General features: G+C 40.9%; 1 protein-coding gene across 2 annotated transcripts; it reads left to right on the plus strand.

Annotated features, from left to right (window-relative positions):
- Positions 1-411: 411 nt before the first annotated feature.
- On the plus strand, positions 412-13,474 carry LOC139937548 (sclerostin domain-containing protein 1-like). 2 transcript variants are annotated; one of them, XM_071932748.1, is made up of 3 exons: positions 412-832; positions 6,015-6,310; positions 9,762-13,474. In XM_071932748.1, exons 2-3 carry the CDS (start codon positions 6,067-6,069, stop codon positions 10,190-10,192), a joined length of 675 nt encoding a protein of 224 aa, XP_071788849.1. In that variant the 5' UTR covers positions 412-832; positions 6,015-6,066; the 3' UTR covers positions 10,193-13,474. The 2 variants fall into 2 exon arrangements, with proteins under 2 accessions (XP_071788849.1, XP_071788848.1); XM_071932747.1 differs by lacking the exon at positions 412-832 and having other exon boundaries at positions 5,671-6,310.
- Positions 13,475-17,255: the final 3,781 nt, after the last annotated feature.

Raw genomic sequence — 17,255 nt, forward strand, 5'->3', positions numbered from 1 at the left:
AGCTCCGCCCACAAACACTTTCGAGCTATGCGATTGGACAGTATTATCAAGCTCCCCAGTCCCACACCCCGCCCCCCCCCCCCCCCCCCCCCCCCCCAATCATGCTCCAGGTGCAAAGGTTCACTTCACATTCTGCGCAGGTGTGTGAACTGTACAGGTATTATACGCAAGCAGTGTAGACCATAAGATTGCACGTGTACGTCATGATCACATAAAACAAGACTTGTCCCTGCCTGTATACCCATTATCGAGCATTGACACTGGACGTGGGAGACCAGACTAGAGGCACGTGTGTATTGTTTCAAAACATTGTGTAGTAATTTTCCTATGTTGTTACTTTCTGGCGGCTGCACTCACAATACGGACAGTCTGTGTGTGTGTTTCAACGTACATTGACGAATGACGCTTTGATCTGTCCCCATTGTATAAAAACGACATCAATATTCTTCATTGGTGTTAATTAAAACAAGGGATTGGTTGGTATATGGATCATTCTTCAGTGACATTCTCAAGGTGTTATGTGAAAGACAAGGGTCGAAACTCCGTGACACCAGTGGTACAACAAAAACTTCAAGTCCATCTCATGCAGTTTGCCTTCCAATGTGTCGTGTCTGCACCCTCTTCGTTCGGTGGCAACTGAGCAGAGAGCGGAGGTGTCACATACCATTATTAATAGGCATGTAGTCCTGACTTTAGTTTGGTAGCTGGATCTTTTGAGACAGAAGTCAGAACTATTCCACGGTGTTTTCAAAAACTTTCAGGATCGTGCGTGGTGAGGAGGAACCCCAACCAAACTACATGTCAAGTCGACCTGTGGTGGGTTGAACACACGGTAAGCGATTTACTACACACACATCGCTGTGCTTGTTGTCACGCTGACTGCTACACACAAAACTAGGTCATTCCATTTTCTAATACAACCATTGATTTGTGTTGTGTGTTTTCTTTTGGCAAGGCTCCATTTTATGGAATATAATATATTTTTTAGGCCAGGGCCCTTCGCTCCTTTGAAAATGGTTTTGTTACATTTTCAAAGAAAATCAATTGTCCAATATTTTGTATGTAGTTGTGGTGCAAAGGTCAATATTAGTTTTTACTTGTGTTGTGTGTGCGTTTATTCATTTTTCTATATTTTACGATCAAATTTTCAGTCTAGTATAGTTTTACCTGTGTTTTGTGTGCGTTTATTCAATATTTCACGAACAATTTGGGATATTATTATATAATTTCCAAAAATGAGTGACTCTGCTTTTAAATACTATGCGACACGGTCACCATTTTGGGGAACCGTTTGGTCCCCCTCATTCACTAGTCATCGACAGGGGCGTGGGATTTAAAGATTATAGAATGTTTAAGACTCTGTGTCATGTAACCATTTTTCATCCCTAAATAATATGCACTTCCGCTTACATGGGGGGGGGGGGGGGTTAGTGTAAGAAAGGCCCGTACCACCCGTTCGCTCATCGACGCCATTCAAATAAACTATATTTGCTTACACATTTTCTGCTTAGCAAAGATGAGCAGGATAGGGCCCAGTCCGAAAGTCACATTCTATATTAGCTGAACACCTTAAAATGGTAAGCATAATTTTGTTTTGCTTAGCTACTTTTTGCGTAAGCAGATCTACGAAATTTTGCCATGATGGTATAGGCCTTTAGTAAATAAAACAACCCTTACTGCAGCCCTACCAGTGCGCTGCTCATTTTTAAACTTGTACCTCATCCCATATGAGACAATACACTATAAACAGCTGTCCATTTGCTTGAGTAGTTTTACATGTACCAATAAAGTGTCCACTACCTTTAAACACAAAAATTCGCATATCGTACACAATAACTTACATCACCAGCATGTCATATATCAACATTGTCATTGAAATTTAAACTGTTTGTTATATAGGCTTAGTTATTTATCATTTAGATATGCACAGATGCAGGGATTTATTTTTACGATAATTTTGGTGTTGACACAAGTTGAGTACACAAATGGAAAACGAAGCGTGTGGTATAGGTAGGGGAGAGGCGGGGAATATCCCATCTATTGTAACAAAAATAAAAACACTGAAGAATGAGTTGTGCTGATAAATGATGTTTTTTTTCAAGGTTAGAAAACAATTTCAAAGACATTGGGTTTACTTGACATAAACGTGCCCCTTACCTGATGAAAAATGCCCATTCAAGAGTGAAGTTTAAGTTAAAACAAAGAGATTTGCATTTGACTTTTGTCTACCCCCGGACCCCCCCCCCCCCCCGACCATCAGGTATACTTCAGTAAATGCACTCCTAAACTAATTATGTTTATTTTTGAACGGTTAGTATTTGTGCCTAATGCTAACATCCTGTATGCGTTTAGCCTATTATACCGAGTAACAACAACCTATAAAAAAGCACCGGACTATAGGCAGACGCACGACAAATTCGGAGGAAATGAAGTGGGGGGTGGGGGTGGGGGGAATAGGAGTTTGACGAATATCACAACACTGCGTTTTTCCCGATGGCTGTGGAGAGTGCATACCTTTAACCTTAATTTCAATAGAGCTGCATAAGCAGAACTTGCTACTTAAAAATTAAATGCTCAGCAGAAATGAGCAGGATGCAGTCACAAGTTGAACATCAGACTTGTGTACAAGTCGTTAAATGTATGTCGCGTGATAGCGTTCCGACTCTCCCCGCGATTCACGAGATATTCTCGCGAGACTGCTGGCCCCGCGAGACTACTGCAGCTCTCGTGACTAGTTAACGGTTGAACATAAAGTCGGCAACCAGCAGTTCGCGCAAGAGCAGAGATCTCGCGGGAGCACCGCCACAATTCGACTATCCCACCGCGTGTGACCATTAACGACTTTACCACAAGTCTAGTTGTACATGTGACATCGTACCCTGTTCTGGTAAGGTTGCGTTTAGGTACTTGTTGTGCTTTTATAATATGCATAACTTGTTCATGACGAATAAATATTGATCTGATTGCTTTTGAACTGATATTTTGTGTGGGTGGGATGTGATATGTGTACTAAAGATAACGACAGGTAGCATCCGCTTGCATTGGAATGTACTAAATGATTAATCCTAAATATTATAAGCCCATTTACTCCGTAATGACTTGTTGACCCTGCGTGTGTATGTGGTCAATCTGGGGGTGATTCAAAAACCTATAAATACACACGCTGTATGTATGTATGTACGAACCGGCATCGAGGGGGGTAATGTAGCAGTTACTTGTGTCATTTACACAGGTGCACTTCGCACCTGACCCCTTCCCCCCCCCCCCAAGCACCGTAAAACGGAGTTTCAAGTACATGTGTAATGGCGTATTCTGAAGGTGCTACACATTTAAGCAGTTTGGGCATCTCCTCTCGTAAATATACAACCTTTTCTTAAAATGCGCTAGTTGTGGTATATAGAAGCATGGAGGAAGGAAATATATCGGGGAGGTTTAGTTTCAACAGACGGTTTAGTGGCATGTTACTGCACTGTGCAGAGTGCCTGAAAAAAAAACAGGTTTTACCAGTGACATCTCCCTAGCACCCCCCCCCCCCCCCACCAGCAAGCCCGTGCGACCACGTCGAGTAAAATAATTTTATCAAGTTACCATAGACCTTTTCGCAAATACCATTGCGCAAGCGCAGACTGTTGAATGAGGTGCATTGTGGGATAGATGTGGATCAAATTTGGATACCAGCTAGACCACAATGCACCAAGCTTTTCGCGCGCGCCCCAGTATTTGCGAAAAGGTCTATGGCCCTTACCCCGCTTCAACTAGCTGAACGCGATGACCTTCATTGATCCATCATGGACAATGAATGGTCGAACCGTGGTCTAACCAATGTACAACTGTTGCTGCACGGTTCGACCATGGCCTAACCGTGGTCGAACCGTGCACCAATGCCGTGAACCCAATTAACACACTCTGTAAAAACCTATACGAGGTCAGAATTGACATCGATCCACCATCCCAGGGAGTCTGACCCATTTTTGTGTTCAGGCTTACCCCGATTTAACAATTCAACCAATGCTCCATGTCGAACCATGTTGAAACTTTTACCAAACCAATACTCCATGTCGAACCATGATCAAACCAGTGGTCAAACGTTGACCCAACCAATGCTCCATGTCGAACCATGGTCAAACCAGTGGTCAAACTTTTACCCAACCAATACTCCATGTCGAACCATCATCAAACCAGTGGTCAAACGTTGACCCAACCAATGCTCCATGTCGAACCATGGTCAAACCAGTGGTCAAACTTTTACCCAACCAATACTCCATGTCGAACCATGGTCAAACCAGTGGTCAAACGTTGACCCAACCAATGCTCCATGTCGATCAATTGTCAAATAATCAGACCATTGACATAATTGTATTCAAATCATGATTGAATCAGTGGTCGAACCGTGGTAAAACCAGTGGTCGCATATTAAGCAATACTTCTTTGCGAACAATGGTCGAACTTTGATTCAACTGAAACATGGTCATACTTTTCCCAATCGTGTTTAAACCATGGTTGAACGATGGTCGAACCTGTCTCCAACCTAGATCCAACCAATTCCTATGTCGAACTATGGTCGAATCCGGATCAAAAGATCAAACTAAGATCCCTGTTTACCGATGGTCGAACCATAGTTGTCACCATATCAACCATAGTCAAACCGTGGTCGAACTATGGTCGAACCAGTGGTCGAACCTTGATCCATAATATTAAACCATGGTCTTACTATTTCCAATTATGGTTGGACCATGGTCAAACCAGTGGTCCAACACTGATCCATCAACCAGTAGTTCGTTTCCAACCATGAAGTTCTCACATTTTGGTGGAACTGTGATTTTTTTTTCTTATTTCCATCAGTTGATCCATGGGCAAGCATGACCCAACCAAAACCCGTTCCACGGCTGTACCATCCAATGCCCATCCATTCCTCACGCCATGGCTCTACCAACCATTGCCCATCCATTCCTCACGCTCCAAAACAAGGGTTGTTTGCGTTGGGTGTAGTGGTATTTTACCTTTCCCTCCTCCTGTCGAACCCCGGTTCGAATCACACCGGTGGCACTATTGTGGAGTTGGTTTCCAGTCCCTGAAACACCTGAATGCAAGAGTTTTCCCTGGACATATTCTCTGGGGTTTTCCCCATTTACATTCTAAAAGCTGAAATTTCCTTTTTGGTATTCTTTTCAGTGGGTTCTTTTAAGTTTGCATTTTGTTGAGACAACCGGAACTAATAAATTAAGTGGAATGAAACACTGGTCCCGTGGTCCGAGATCCCCCCCCCCCCCCCACCAACACCAACGCCAAAATGCAAATAACCAAAAGTATCAAGCCCTTTTTTACTCTCAAGCCCACGCGTTTACCGTTAAATTCAAGCTGTCACCCTCCCCGAGCTCAGTGCAACTAATTAGGACTTATCCGCCGACTTGCACCCTGCTACCTGGAGGTGTCGCTACTGCATTGAGGTTCCGATTGGGGGTGCAAAAAATGTCTCAACTATCTATATACCTTGAATGTCATTTAGGTGCAAAACGCGATCGATTGCAAACCTATGGTTTGCATTTCTTTAGAGGCTTTTGGCTGTAGTGTTCGGTCTTCGAGTCCCTATTTGAAAACAAACTGAAGCGTGTGTGTTTCCACTTTAAAGTAGAGTATTTTTAATATTTCAGTAAAAGCTGGTCACTTGTCATTTTACTGTGACATATCTACGCTCCGCCCACTTGTATTATGTGCCTTTTGTTAAACTGTCACAGCCATGATCCCCGACTAATGAGGTACGTGACATGTAGTAAGTGACTTAGCCCTACGTCACGGTGGACTCTAACCACTTGAATAATTGACAGACGTAGCTCCGCCCCCTGCACCAACATCGTCAAACGGGCACGGAGTACGTGTTCAGTGGTAGTACATCTATCCCGTAGACGTATTTTCTGTTTCTATTGTCATGTAGTTGTAGTTGAGAACACACTGCTTATGATCGTCCATTCCCGCGCTTTTGACGAGTTTTTCTTAATGTGAAACTTTACCCACAGAGCCCAGAAGTCGCCGGCCGTAGTCAGCGCAAGTTCTCCGGCAGGAAACAAAATGTGGATCACGGTGAGGAGGTTATGGCTTGGAGCGGCGATTTTGTGGAGTACGGTTTTGTGCAGCACGAGTGGACTAGTGGTGAACACAGACGATGAACACTCTGAAATGTTACCAGAAACTCTGCCTGATTTGGCGATTGTAAACGAGAGGAGACAGAATGTTAATGGTGGGTCATCAATCGGAGGACCTATACGGGGTGTAGATCAGACAACTGAGACGGATGAAGAAGCCTACAACCCAGGTAGGTTGATGGAAAGGTGGCGAAAGCAACGCCTCTGCCCGTTGCAAGGAGGCTGCCATACGGGTATATGGACCCAATTCTTTTGAAACCATGATGTACACACAGAAAAAGGGTAGGCTTGAATGCACTGCTTGTGCTAAACAGGCTATATGGTCCATGCCACACACCCTATGGGCATGTAAACAATAGCAGTCCATTGGCCATACAGGCAAAGGGCTTATTCAATATTCTGGCCTTTCAAAAGAATGTTCTTTCATGCGAACTTTTTAGCCGAACGTGTTCCCTCATCGTATGCCCATGGCGTGGTGGAGGCCTTGTTAGTTGGACTGCGGTCGTTTTCATTCAAAATCACAAACACTCTTCATTCTGTGGTCACCGCACAGCGCTGATGTCGTGAAATTGCATAAATTTCACCTAAGTGAAGAAATGCTACGGCCTCTCTTCGATATCAGAACTAGTGTCAGAAGCAAACTGAATCTAAAAACAGTTGGCCAAGAAACGTGAACCATAGATCTGATGTTATTCTCGCACTACTTGTTGTATACGTCCCCGTGTGTGTAATACGTGATCGTATGAAACCATGCCATGATAGGTGCCAGAGAGTTTAAAGTCTCACGGTTCCAGAAAATTGCCAAGAGGGAAATGGTATAGAACGCGTAGCAATTCAACAACAATACAGGAACTGTATTTGATTCATAATTATTCATACTGGGCAGCTCACAGGCTTGTATACCCGGTGCCATTGTGTTCCAACACAATCGCCATTCACTGCCCGAACAAAAATCCGTGTATTGCTCAGCAGCATAGAACTGTGGTGTTTGGAATCACTCTCCCGTATCCAGTGCCCGGGTCTCTCTTTTTTTTCCACTCACTCTTTATTATTATATAAACTGTAGAGAGCCCAAAGCCCGGGTGGAATGCCATCAGAGTAGAAGAGAGAATGACGAGGGGGACAAAACTGCACCGAGTCTCACTCTAGGCAGGCTGTACATTTTAACAGGTTTTGGCTGGGCTGCACGTGTTCATTTCGCACTGAAAGTGTTCGCGCGCTCTTGGACACAGGAGTTAAACGCCCGCTATCAGTTTAAAGCCACTTTTTTTTCTCGTCCATATATTATGCACCGGCTCTTGCTTGTTTTACGATTACAGTAATTGCTTCGTAATGAGCGTGCTAAGACAAATAACTGAAGTTAACAAGGCCCACATAAACATTGCGGTCTGTGATCGGAGGGGGGGGGGGCTACACAATGATTCGTTCTAATACTTCATCAAACATTAATATTGTGGCAAACTTATCTGACTTGGGGGGAAAAAGCATTGGAGGTTAAATGTTTGAAAACATTTTGTTGTTGATCGAATGCTATGCAAGAAGGTAAACAAAAACTACAGAGAACAGAGAAGCTATGACAAGTCGGTTGCACACATTTTTGCTTGGCAGTACAAGTATTTTATTTACGTTCGTACATTTTTCATAGCCATGACGACTCTTTAACCTTGTGTCATATTAACTCCATGGTAATCAAGTAAAAAAAACTAAAGCTCGAAATAAAAATTGGTTTGTTTTTTTTAACTGGTGACTTTCCCCCATTTTGTCCGTCATGCCAAAAATTAAACACACAAGACCATGTCTCTCTGCTATTATACTGGACGTAAAGTTGTGTTTTTATAAATTCCTGCTCAGCTCTGTCTGAGAAAGTTCGCCATATTGAACACAGGGGAAGTGCAACAGTGTGTGTTTATGTTTTGTGTGTGCACGACGAAATCGTAAACCAAACTTTGTTCCTGTGTGATGTTTAAACAAAACTCTGAGAACCCAGGCCATTCCCTTCATACACGGTTAAAAACAAACTGCAAAAGGTCATGGGTACGGGGTTATGATACCAAAACATGAGTCAACTGATACAAACCTTCTGTACATACCATTGCCATACCATGGTGTGCTTAAAGAGGCACTGGACACTATTGGTAATTACTCAAAATAGTTGTTAAAATAAAAACTTACTTGGTGACGTTCGAGCAATGGACGATGAGCTGTATACAAGACATTGTGAGAAACGGCTCCCTCTGAAGTAACATAGTTTTTTGAGAAAGCGGTAATTTATCACCCAACAAATAATATTGACTTCAACTGAATCCTTTTATTACGCATTTGAAAGCATACAAAGTAGTGCAACAAGGGTGTTTTTCTGTCATTATTCTCTTGCAACTTCAGTTGAGCAAAGAAAATAACATGTTTCTTATTTTATATGCATAAATTATGTTGGGATGCACCAAGTGAGAATATCAGTCTTTGACAATTACCAAATGTGTACAGTGCCTTTAAGCAGTCACCAATCTTCGATGGTATAAGTTTCAAAGCTCAGCACCGCCAAACCGACACTACAAGAGAGGTTTGGAGGGGGGCCCTCCATGGCCGCACACAGAGCTCATGAATAAACATCCCAAACCAGCCGCAAACTTTTTTTTCTTTTTTTCTTTTTTAAATCTATTTGCTCTACGAGGAGCACTTGAATAAGGGTGTACATGTACATCAAATTTAAAATAGGATCAAGGTATATTCGAGTGCTTAGTGTGCCAACGTCGCGTTAAGGCGAGAAGTATGTGCCGATGGGCTTTATAAGGTTGTGTCCAGGCTGGTGGACCTGCTGTGTGCATGGTGGCATGGCGGCTACTCAGTCCTCTGTGAAGATGCTCAAAGGGTTGCATATGAAGCCTGACGACCTTTTTTCTGAAAACCAAGGGCCTTGCTCTATAATATATGCTAAAAATCCCCTACGGCAAGTCCTGCTACAATTTATTGGGCTCAATCCATTTCTTGGCCAGATTTACATGGCCAAGCTAACCCGGTACAAGGTTATTATTAGACTGGTTGGCGATTCGTGTGTTTTTAGGCATGAAGTTTACAATTTCTGATTTATTATTCGGGAAATTTCACACAATGTTTTTTTATTATTTCAGATCCACTTTGGGTTAAACTGTCACCCCACCTTTTCAAAACCACGGCTCTTTTCAAAACCACGGCTTGGGCTGGCTTCCGGTTTAGGTTCCTCAAGATAGCTTCATTCAAACAGGACATATCCAAAGCCTGAATCCAAAGCCGAAGCCTTGATTTCGAAAAGGTGTTGGCCGTATCACAGTGGCCTTTAGTACTGCAGACGTATGTGTTATAATGTTATTGCAAAAAGGGAGGTCATTTTGGTGGGAGCCTTTTTTTAGAGTGACGTCTCCAAACTGACGTATGTGAAGCGGAATTGTTCAAACCTAGTTAACGTTTGATGTTTCAGCCCTAAATATCGTTTGCCGTTAAAACCATGCATTGAGTTGAGTTTTTGTTTTGTCCCAGAACATTTTTAATGACCTCTCCCAGTATCACGTGACCCCGACGTACATTGCTCTTCAAATGTATATATCGATTGTTTATTCTTCTTCTTCTTGTGTTATAACCCAACAGAAGATCTTTCGTGTAGAGAGCTGCGCTCCAAGCGATATATCTCGGATGGATTTTGTACCAGTCCCAAGCCAGTTGCAGAGGTTATCTGCGTTGGGGAGTGCGTGCCTAATCAGCTGCTGGAATGGGGGGCCGACTTTACCAAAATCTGGTCACGCAGCAAGACGAAGGAATGGCGATGCGTGAACGATGTGGTCCGCCAGAGAAGGGTGCACCTCGTGTGCGAGACAGGCGAACGGCGAACTTACCGCATTAGTACCGTCAAGAGTTGCAGGTGCAAGAGGTTCAATAAGCGGCAAAATGAGTCAAGGTTGAACAATGCCAATGAGAACGCGAACGTGGAGCCACTCACCAAGGAAGATAGGCGGAGGAACAGGCAACAGCAAAAAGATAACGAGAGAAGCGAGAGAAGCAACCGGGATAGAGACAAGTGAGTCGCTGAAGAAAAACAAAAAGAGTTGGACCACAGCACAATCTCGAAATAAACTCTTCTCACAGACATTTTTTTTTTATGTGTCTATATTATAAATATATAAATAAACTTTTTTTTTTAAGTCGGCCAAGCCGGCACTCTACTGCCCTCATTGTGGACCATCGCCCCGCCCCCCAGAACGGACTACCCTTTGGCCACCACCAGTGAAGAACCACATAAAAACTGTAGTCGCACCACATGCACTAAAACTCTCGGCAGGTTACCAGCACAGTGCTGGGTTATGGTTATATACCCTGCCAGTTCTTACAATCTGATGAAGAAAGACCACACGTACTTTAGATACACACCCTGAGTAGTGTTTGTGATTGTGTGTTTCGTCTTTGAAACCACCCACTTGAAACCAGATACAAGAATCTTCCTAGCGATATTGACGCGTTGTGTGGCAGTCTAAGCCATGACACGATGAGGCTACTAAACATTGATGCACTTCTACTGTGAGTTCGCACCCAGTACCTCAACGTACTTTCTACCACCCTTGTTTGCATGGATCATCAGATGGTTAGCTTGTGTACAGCCCACAAAACAAAACAATCTGTGATGACTGCAGTCAAATCAAACAGCACGATGAAAACTACTAATCTACTTTGTATATAAAGGTTTTTTTATTATTTTATTTCTGGCGAACAGCAAAGTGTATTCGTTGTCAATTACTATACAAAATTGACAAAGTATGGGCGGATGATTTGATGTTTGTTTTTTTCTCCTGTCTTGTAACATAACACTGCCATTTGAGGACATGATGACTGGACATTGTGTATAAAGTTTTATAATGAAGGAAAAAAGAATAATTATAAAGGCAAACGAACCCTCCTCCACGGTTGTAGCTGTATAGATCCATCCATGCTGGAAGTCGCCAAGTTCACGGCCACACGAAGCTCAAGTGACACCAACTGCGCATGCGCATCACCACGGCAATGTACACTGTACAGAGAGGAGTGTAAGGTTTCTTCCGTCTACCAGACTCACTGGCCTTTTTATATATTGCATGTATAATAATCGCTGTCTGTTACCCGCCACGCTTGTACAAACGCCGAACTTTTGGTTGTAACTAGAGATGCGACGCCATTTTGTTTCTTGTTCACTTTCGATGTTCCTACGAACTGACAGTTTGTTGTTTTCTCGTCGTTGTGAATGGGGACCGTTTGTTACCTTGGACAATTTATTGAAAGGAGCAACCGTTTGAACAATGCACTGTAAGCAGGCCTAATACTTCACGGAGGCAATGAAGGCGATTACCCCCATGCCCACGAGCCATTGCCTTGGTGTCCTTGAAATGCTCTGGCAGTAGATATTTCACAATTTCCTCCCAAGGTTCGAAGGCGCCCCTGCCCTCCCTAAAACGAAGCATACAGGCATGCTGTAGGATGAATTCACATGTATCCGAAGTTTAAAACAAGTTGTGGTTGTTGTTTTGACTTTGAAACGCCACAGTACTCACAGAGAAGTGGTGTCCATTTTTGTTGTACATAACCTTGTATTAATTATATCATGTGTATATGTTGTATTCATCGTATTATAACCAGTGATAAGTCAGTCGCCACGGAATCTAACAATCAGTATTTAAACGACAAATTATATTTTTTAATTTAATCGAATTATTTGAATATCCCCTTTTTTATTGATTAATTTGTTATCCCTGATTTGTTCTCTAACATACCACCAAGATCAGGGTCCTTCTTTATAGATAATGACTTTTGGATGTATATACGTCTAGGCCTATACATTGTTTTGTATCAATGAATATTTCCCGTTCTGAATATTATAATAGCCTATCATTAATTGATTTTTTTTTTTAAATGTCTTCCATGGTTTTAACAAAGATGGTTCATAAAATACCCTGCAACTTGTAGTCACCCCAACCACTTATCTGCACTCATTGACGACAATTGTCAGTTTAAAAGATGGCATAAACTTAGGTTTGTTTTTTTTAATCAGCAATTATTCTCTCAAAATTTTGAAACTTTTTAATAATTTTAAATAGTATGAAAGATATCTAAAATAACAGTGTCCACACTGGTTTTTTAGTATAAAAAAGAATATCTTGGGACTAAGTTATGAATACATAACGTCGTATATTTAGAGGATGATCTCCCTTTTTCCTGTAGTTATTATATCATAATTCTGCATAACCCCCACCCCCCCCCCCCTCCATTTCACGTCTCATGAACGAAATGCAAAAAGGTGTATGATACAATTGTTAGTTATTTTTATATTTATTTACACATTCAAGCAAGTTGTATTGCTGAATAACTGTGTGAGATTTTTATTTTTCAAAATTGTTGAAGAAAACAAAATCCATCTCTGCAGGCTAGTTGAACCAATGCTCAAATGTACCCTGGTTGAATTGACAAGGTATTTTTTACACACATAACATGAAAACATCGTATTAAATGATTTTATATGTACTTTGTAATTCGTTTTATAATCACAGTCTCTAAACGCTAAACAAGTTATGACAGTTACCCTGAGACATCCAGTCTAGCTTTTTCAACAAAACACCGTACAAAGGTCACTATGCAGTAAAATAAAATTGAAGAGCAAATATTTCCATAATTCTGCCAGGGGTTTTGTATCAAATTTCTTAAATCATTGGCAGTAACAAAGTACCTGTAATCATTATTCCATGTTGTATCAATATCAAATAATTCCATAATTCTGTCTGGGTTTTATATCAACTTTCTAAAACCATTGGCAGTGACGATAATTCTTGGAACCTATTTTTTATTGTGTATTAATATCAAATATTTCCATAATTCTGTCTGGGTTTTATATCAACTTTCTAAAACCATTGGCAGTGACGATAATTCCTGGAACCTATTTTTTATTGTGTATTAATATCAAATATTTCCATAATTTTGTCTGGGTTTTATATCAACTTTCTGCTACCATAAGCAGTGACGATAATTCCTGGAACCCTTTATGCATGTTGTATCGATATCGAATAATTCCATAATTCTGTCTGGATTTTATATCAAATTTCTGAAACCATAAGCAGTGACGATAATTCCTGGAACCCTTTCTCCATGTTGTAGACAAAGTTAGGTCAGAATGTAAGACTGTGTTTGTGTTTGACCAGTTGGTGGTTTGGTGAATGGCTTTATAAACATGTAATGTCATACACACAATCGGTTGGCCTTGTCTACCCCATACTGATTGTGTTTACTTTTCAATCGAAGAGGGGATACATAAGTAAAGTAGGTGATCGCTTAGAGAGAGAGAGAGAGAGAGAGAAAAAACATGCGATCCATTTTGAGCATTTAAAAGCTCGGTTCATACTTCATGCGAATGCGAGTTTTTGTGCGTGACGCAGTAATCGGTACGCGTTTTTTTTTTTTTTTTTCAAACTGTGACGCAATAAAATTCGCTTCGACACGAAGCATTCGCAGGAAGCATGGATTGAGCATGCACATAAATTTCAAACATGATGTCAGGGTTATGGTGATTGAATTTGAATATTTAAAGGTGATTCAAAAGGCAATTGTTGAATCATGGGGTTTTGTCATTCGAATTCTCAGTTAGAAATTATTCGTATTCAATTCCCAAGTGGTGTCACACATCATTTTCAGCTTTCTATACTTCCGATCAAATAATTGTGTTAAAATATTCACAATATCTGGGAAGAACACTCGGATATTTAATTCAAAGCAAATGTAGATTTGCTCTATTGCAAAATATTTGTTATTCAATATTTTTGGCTCAAATTTCCAAATAACTAATAGAAAAGTTTATGAATTTGTGAGTGAGGTTTTGAAATGATGAAATTACGGCAAAATTTATCTGTATATTTTTGGTGAATTAATTAATGACCAAATGTTGATAGACCTACAAAACTTTCCGAATTGACAAGAGATTGTCAATATATTTTGCTTCCAATGTTCTTAAGAAGGTGCCTTTTTTGTAAGACGGGTCTTTTTTAATGACCCATTTCCATATTCTTACAACAAAAAACGATTATTGTAATTTTGCAATGTTACAATTGATTGTATTAAAAGTTGTTATATAGGCCTACAAAAGACATTATTTTGTATTTGCATATATTATTATAGGATTTTGGTTTTATTTTACAAATAATATTAATAAATGACGACCAGTTTTTGTTACTATGTAGACCCAAGGCAAGTCAAACTTTTAATGTTAAAAAAAGTACTTAAATTATATTAAACAATATTTTTTTCTTGATGAAGTCACGCATGAAGCTTTGTGTCGATGTTGTTTGTTCTTTTGTTGTGGGGTATTATTTAGGTATACCATACCACCTGCATGATAGCTATTGTTAATGTTTAAAGTCACGGCTTTAGTGAACACTAAAAACACCATAAGAGTTCAATATTATTCTGAAATGTCACTGCTGAAATCGGGAATGTCTCCTCGAAAATTATCAGGGTCATGGACATGTTTTGGGTTAAAGGATGCCCGCAAAACTATGCAGTTATACACTAACAGTGTTTCTGACATGGTTGGTGTTTTAACCACATTATTTGCATGACCTATCGGAAATATAACTTGCTCTTTGTGGCGACTGGCGTGTTTTAAAATGCACCATCCAAAATGCAGTTATTTTCTGTTTCGTGTTCATTCTAGATCTAATGCAAACAATAAGAGGATCTGTGTCTAGTTTCCTGCGTACGAAGTTATGATTATGTGCAATCACTGAAACGGGACCAGATTTATTTGGTCGATGTTTTATTTATATTTTATTATTTATTTATTTATTTATTTATTTATTTTTAAATTGTAATTCACTGACAATCAGATGGGTACTTTTGCTGAGGTGAAGGATGATTGATGGCCAAGGTCCCACCAAATCTGAAACAGATTATAGTCAAACGAAAACAAATACTATAAATCAACAATCAAAACCTTAAAGGAACGCGTTGCCTTGGATCGGTCGAGTTGGTCTTTGAAAAGCGTTTGTAACCGTTTGTTATAAAATGCATATGATTAGAAAATATATTTTAAAAGTAGAATGTTGTGATCAACACACATTTACCTCGAAGTTGCGTAATTTACCTTTTACTTTGCGAACCAACACGGTCTGCCATTTATGGGAGTCAAAAACTTGACTCCCATAAATGATCGACCGTGTTTGTCGACGAGGTAAAAGGAAAACCACGCAATTTCGAGTGATATTTGCGTGGATCTTTATATTCTACTTTTAAAATATCTTTCTAATTATATGCATTTCATAACAACCGGTTACAAACGATTTTCAAAGACCAACTCGACCTGTCCAAGGCAACGTGTTCCTTTAAGGTATGTCTACATCTGACTGCCTGCTGTACAGCCTTCCTATATTCGTTGGCATACACAGTGCCCCCCAAAAAAGTGAACACAAAGTAGCAGTGTCACCTCAAGGGCATTTCTTTACACGGGGAGGGACATGTGTCTCGTTTTACACCTGGACCAAATTTCATAAAGCTGTTAAACAGAAAATTTACTTAACAAATTTATTTGCTAGGTGAAAATTAAGTCGGGCACCAGTCACAACAAACTAAACCTTGTGAAATGTTGCCTGGCCCCTGTTTTCGCTAAGCACTATTTTCCTGTGCTATGCAGGTTTTTGTGCTTACTGGCTTTATAAAACTTGCCCCTGTCGTCTGCCGTTTTGGGATTACGCACTGATGAAGCATTATGGGATTTCAATAACTCGACCCATTGATGATGGAGAGAAAATTTACCTTTGATGTATGCTGTGTATACATAACCTTGACGAAGGTGTGAAGACTTCAGTTGGCACACGGACCTCTTTGGAAATTTATCTCTTAATATATAGTGCACCTAAAGCCCTCGGTCGTCCATCTTGCCAATCCCTTTTCAATTTTCACCAAATGTGTGAGTGAGTGTGTGTGAAAAAAATAAGACGTTTGAGAGCGTGTGGCGGATTGAATACTCGAAACTAAGCTACGCCCGGGGCAACAGTTTATAAAGATTTTTGATTCTATAATGCACTATACCTCGCACATATTGTGCTCGATCCTGTATATCTCAGTTGCATGCTTGTAAAAAAAATATTGATTGCGCCTCTCATGGTATTGATACGAGAAGGGACCAAGCATCGGGGTGAATGTTGTACTGGGCCGGGGTGATTGTTGGGCAAGCTGGTCGCATTGTTACCGTTCACCACTGTGGCCCAGTACGTACAAAGCATCTATTTCACTCGTTCATGCGACTAGCAATTTTTCCACCGTGCAGATGGCGTTCACATCGATTTTGTTCTCCTTTTTTTCTCTCTATCGGGCTTCTTGTTGGATGTAGTATACAAGCTTTTTTTTTAAAACCTCCAAGTATCTGTAAGGATCTTTGACGGGGGAAAATAATTTCATTCCACCTAAAACGAAAACAATTTTATACGATGAGGTGGAAAAAACAGTGGAGGGATTGTTAGACCATAACTGTCATAAGTTGGGAATAGAAGTTGTGAGTAAACCGATTGTGGCAGACTCTGCAAGATTTGCACAGACGTCGAAGGTGTGTTTCAATAGTTCTTGCATCAACCCTAGAGCAAGGACGCATTCACAAAATGGACACTCCCGATGCCCGTCTCGTAGAATTCCCTTGCCCTCAGAAAAATGTGGGCACGTGGCCGTTTTGCCCTGTGAAAGTTCTCTCTAAGTAGTTTATGAGGACAATCGCTGGGGCGCACGGTCGGATGGACTCAGTCTACCTCCATGGTTTAGGCATGGATCATCAATTTCACACTGGTCTGATACCGGTACTTCACAATTGCCCAGCCCCAGTGGTATCCCATGCTGGGCTTGGTTTGGGGGATGTTACTGTAAAACGTGCCAAGTGACTCATTGAAGTCAGGACATTGTGCAATAGGACGTTTCTACTGAGTTAATACAGCTCAAAGAAACCTGAAACATGCTGTTTGCTTTACCAGCCACTCACTTTCTGTGGTTTCCTAATGTAAGGTCCACTGTTGTAACTCCACCAGGGGAACTATGGGGGTTTAATGCAAGCTTTCTCATTCAAAACCACCCGAATCATGCCCTGATATACGA

Source organism: Asterias amurensis, chromosome 5 (assembly GCF_032118995.1).
Source record: "Asterias amurensis chromosome 5, ASM3211899v1".
Taxonomy (NCBI): domain Eukaryota; kingdom Metazoa; phylum Echinodermata; class Asteroidea; order Forcipulatida; family Asteriidae; genus Asterias; species Asterias amurensis.

Bases quoted from the DNA above. Each gene is read 5' to 3' on its own strand.
- LOC139937548 (XM_071932748.1), top strand. From the start codon at position 6,067: ATGTGGATCACGGTGAGGAGGTTATGGCTTGGAGCGGCGATTTTGTGG. The intron at 6,311-9,761 runs GTAGGTTGATGG...ATAACCCAACAG, and splicing joins TGAAGAAGCCTACAACCCAG to AAGATCTTTCGTGTAGAGAG.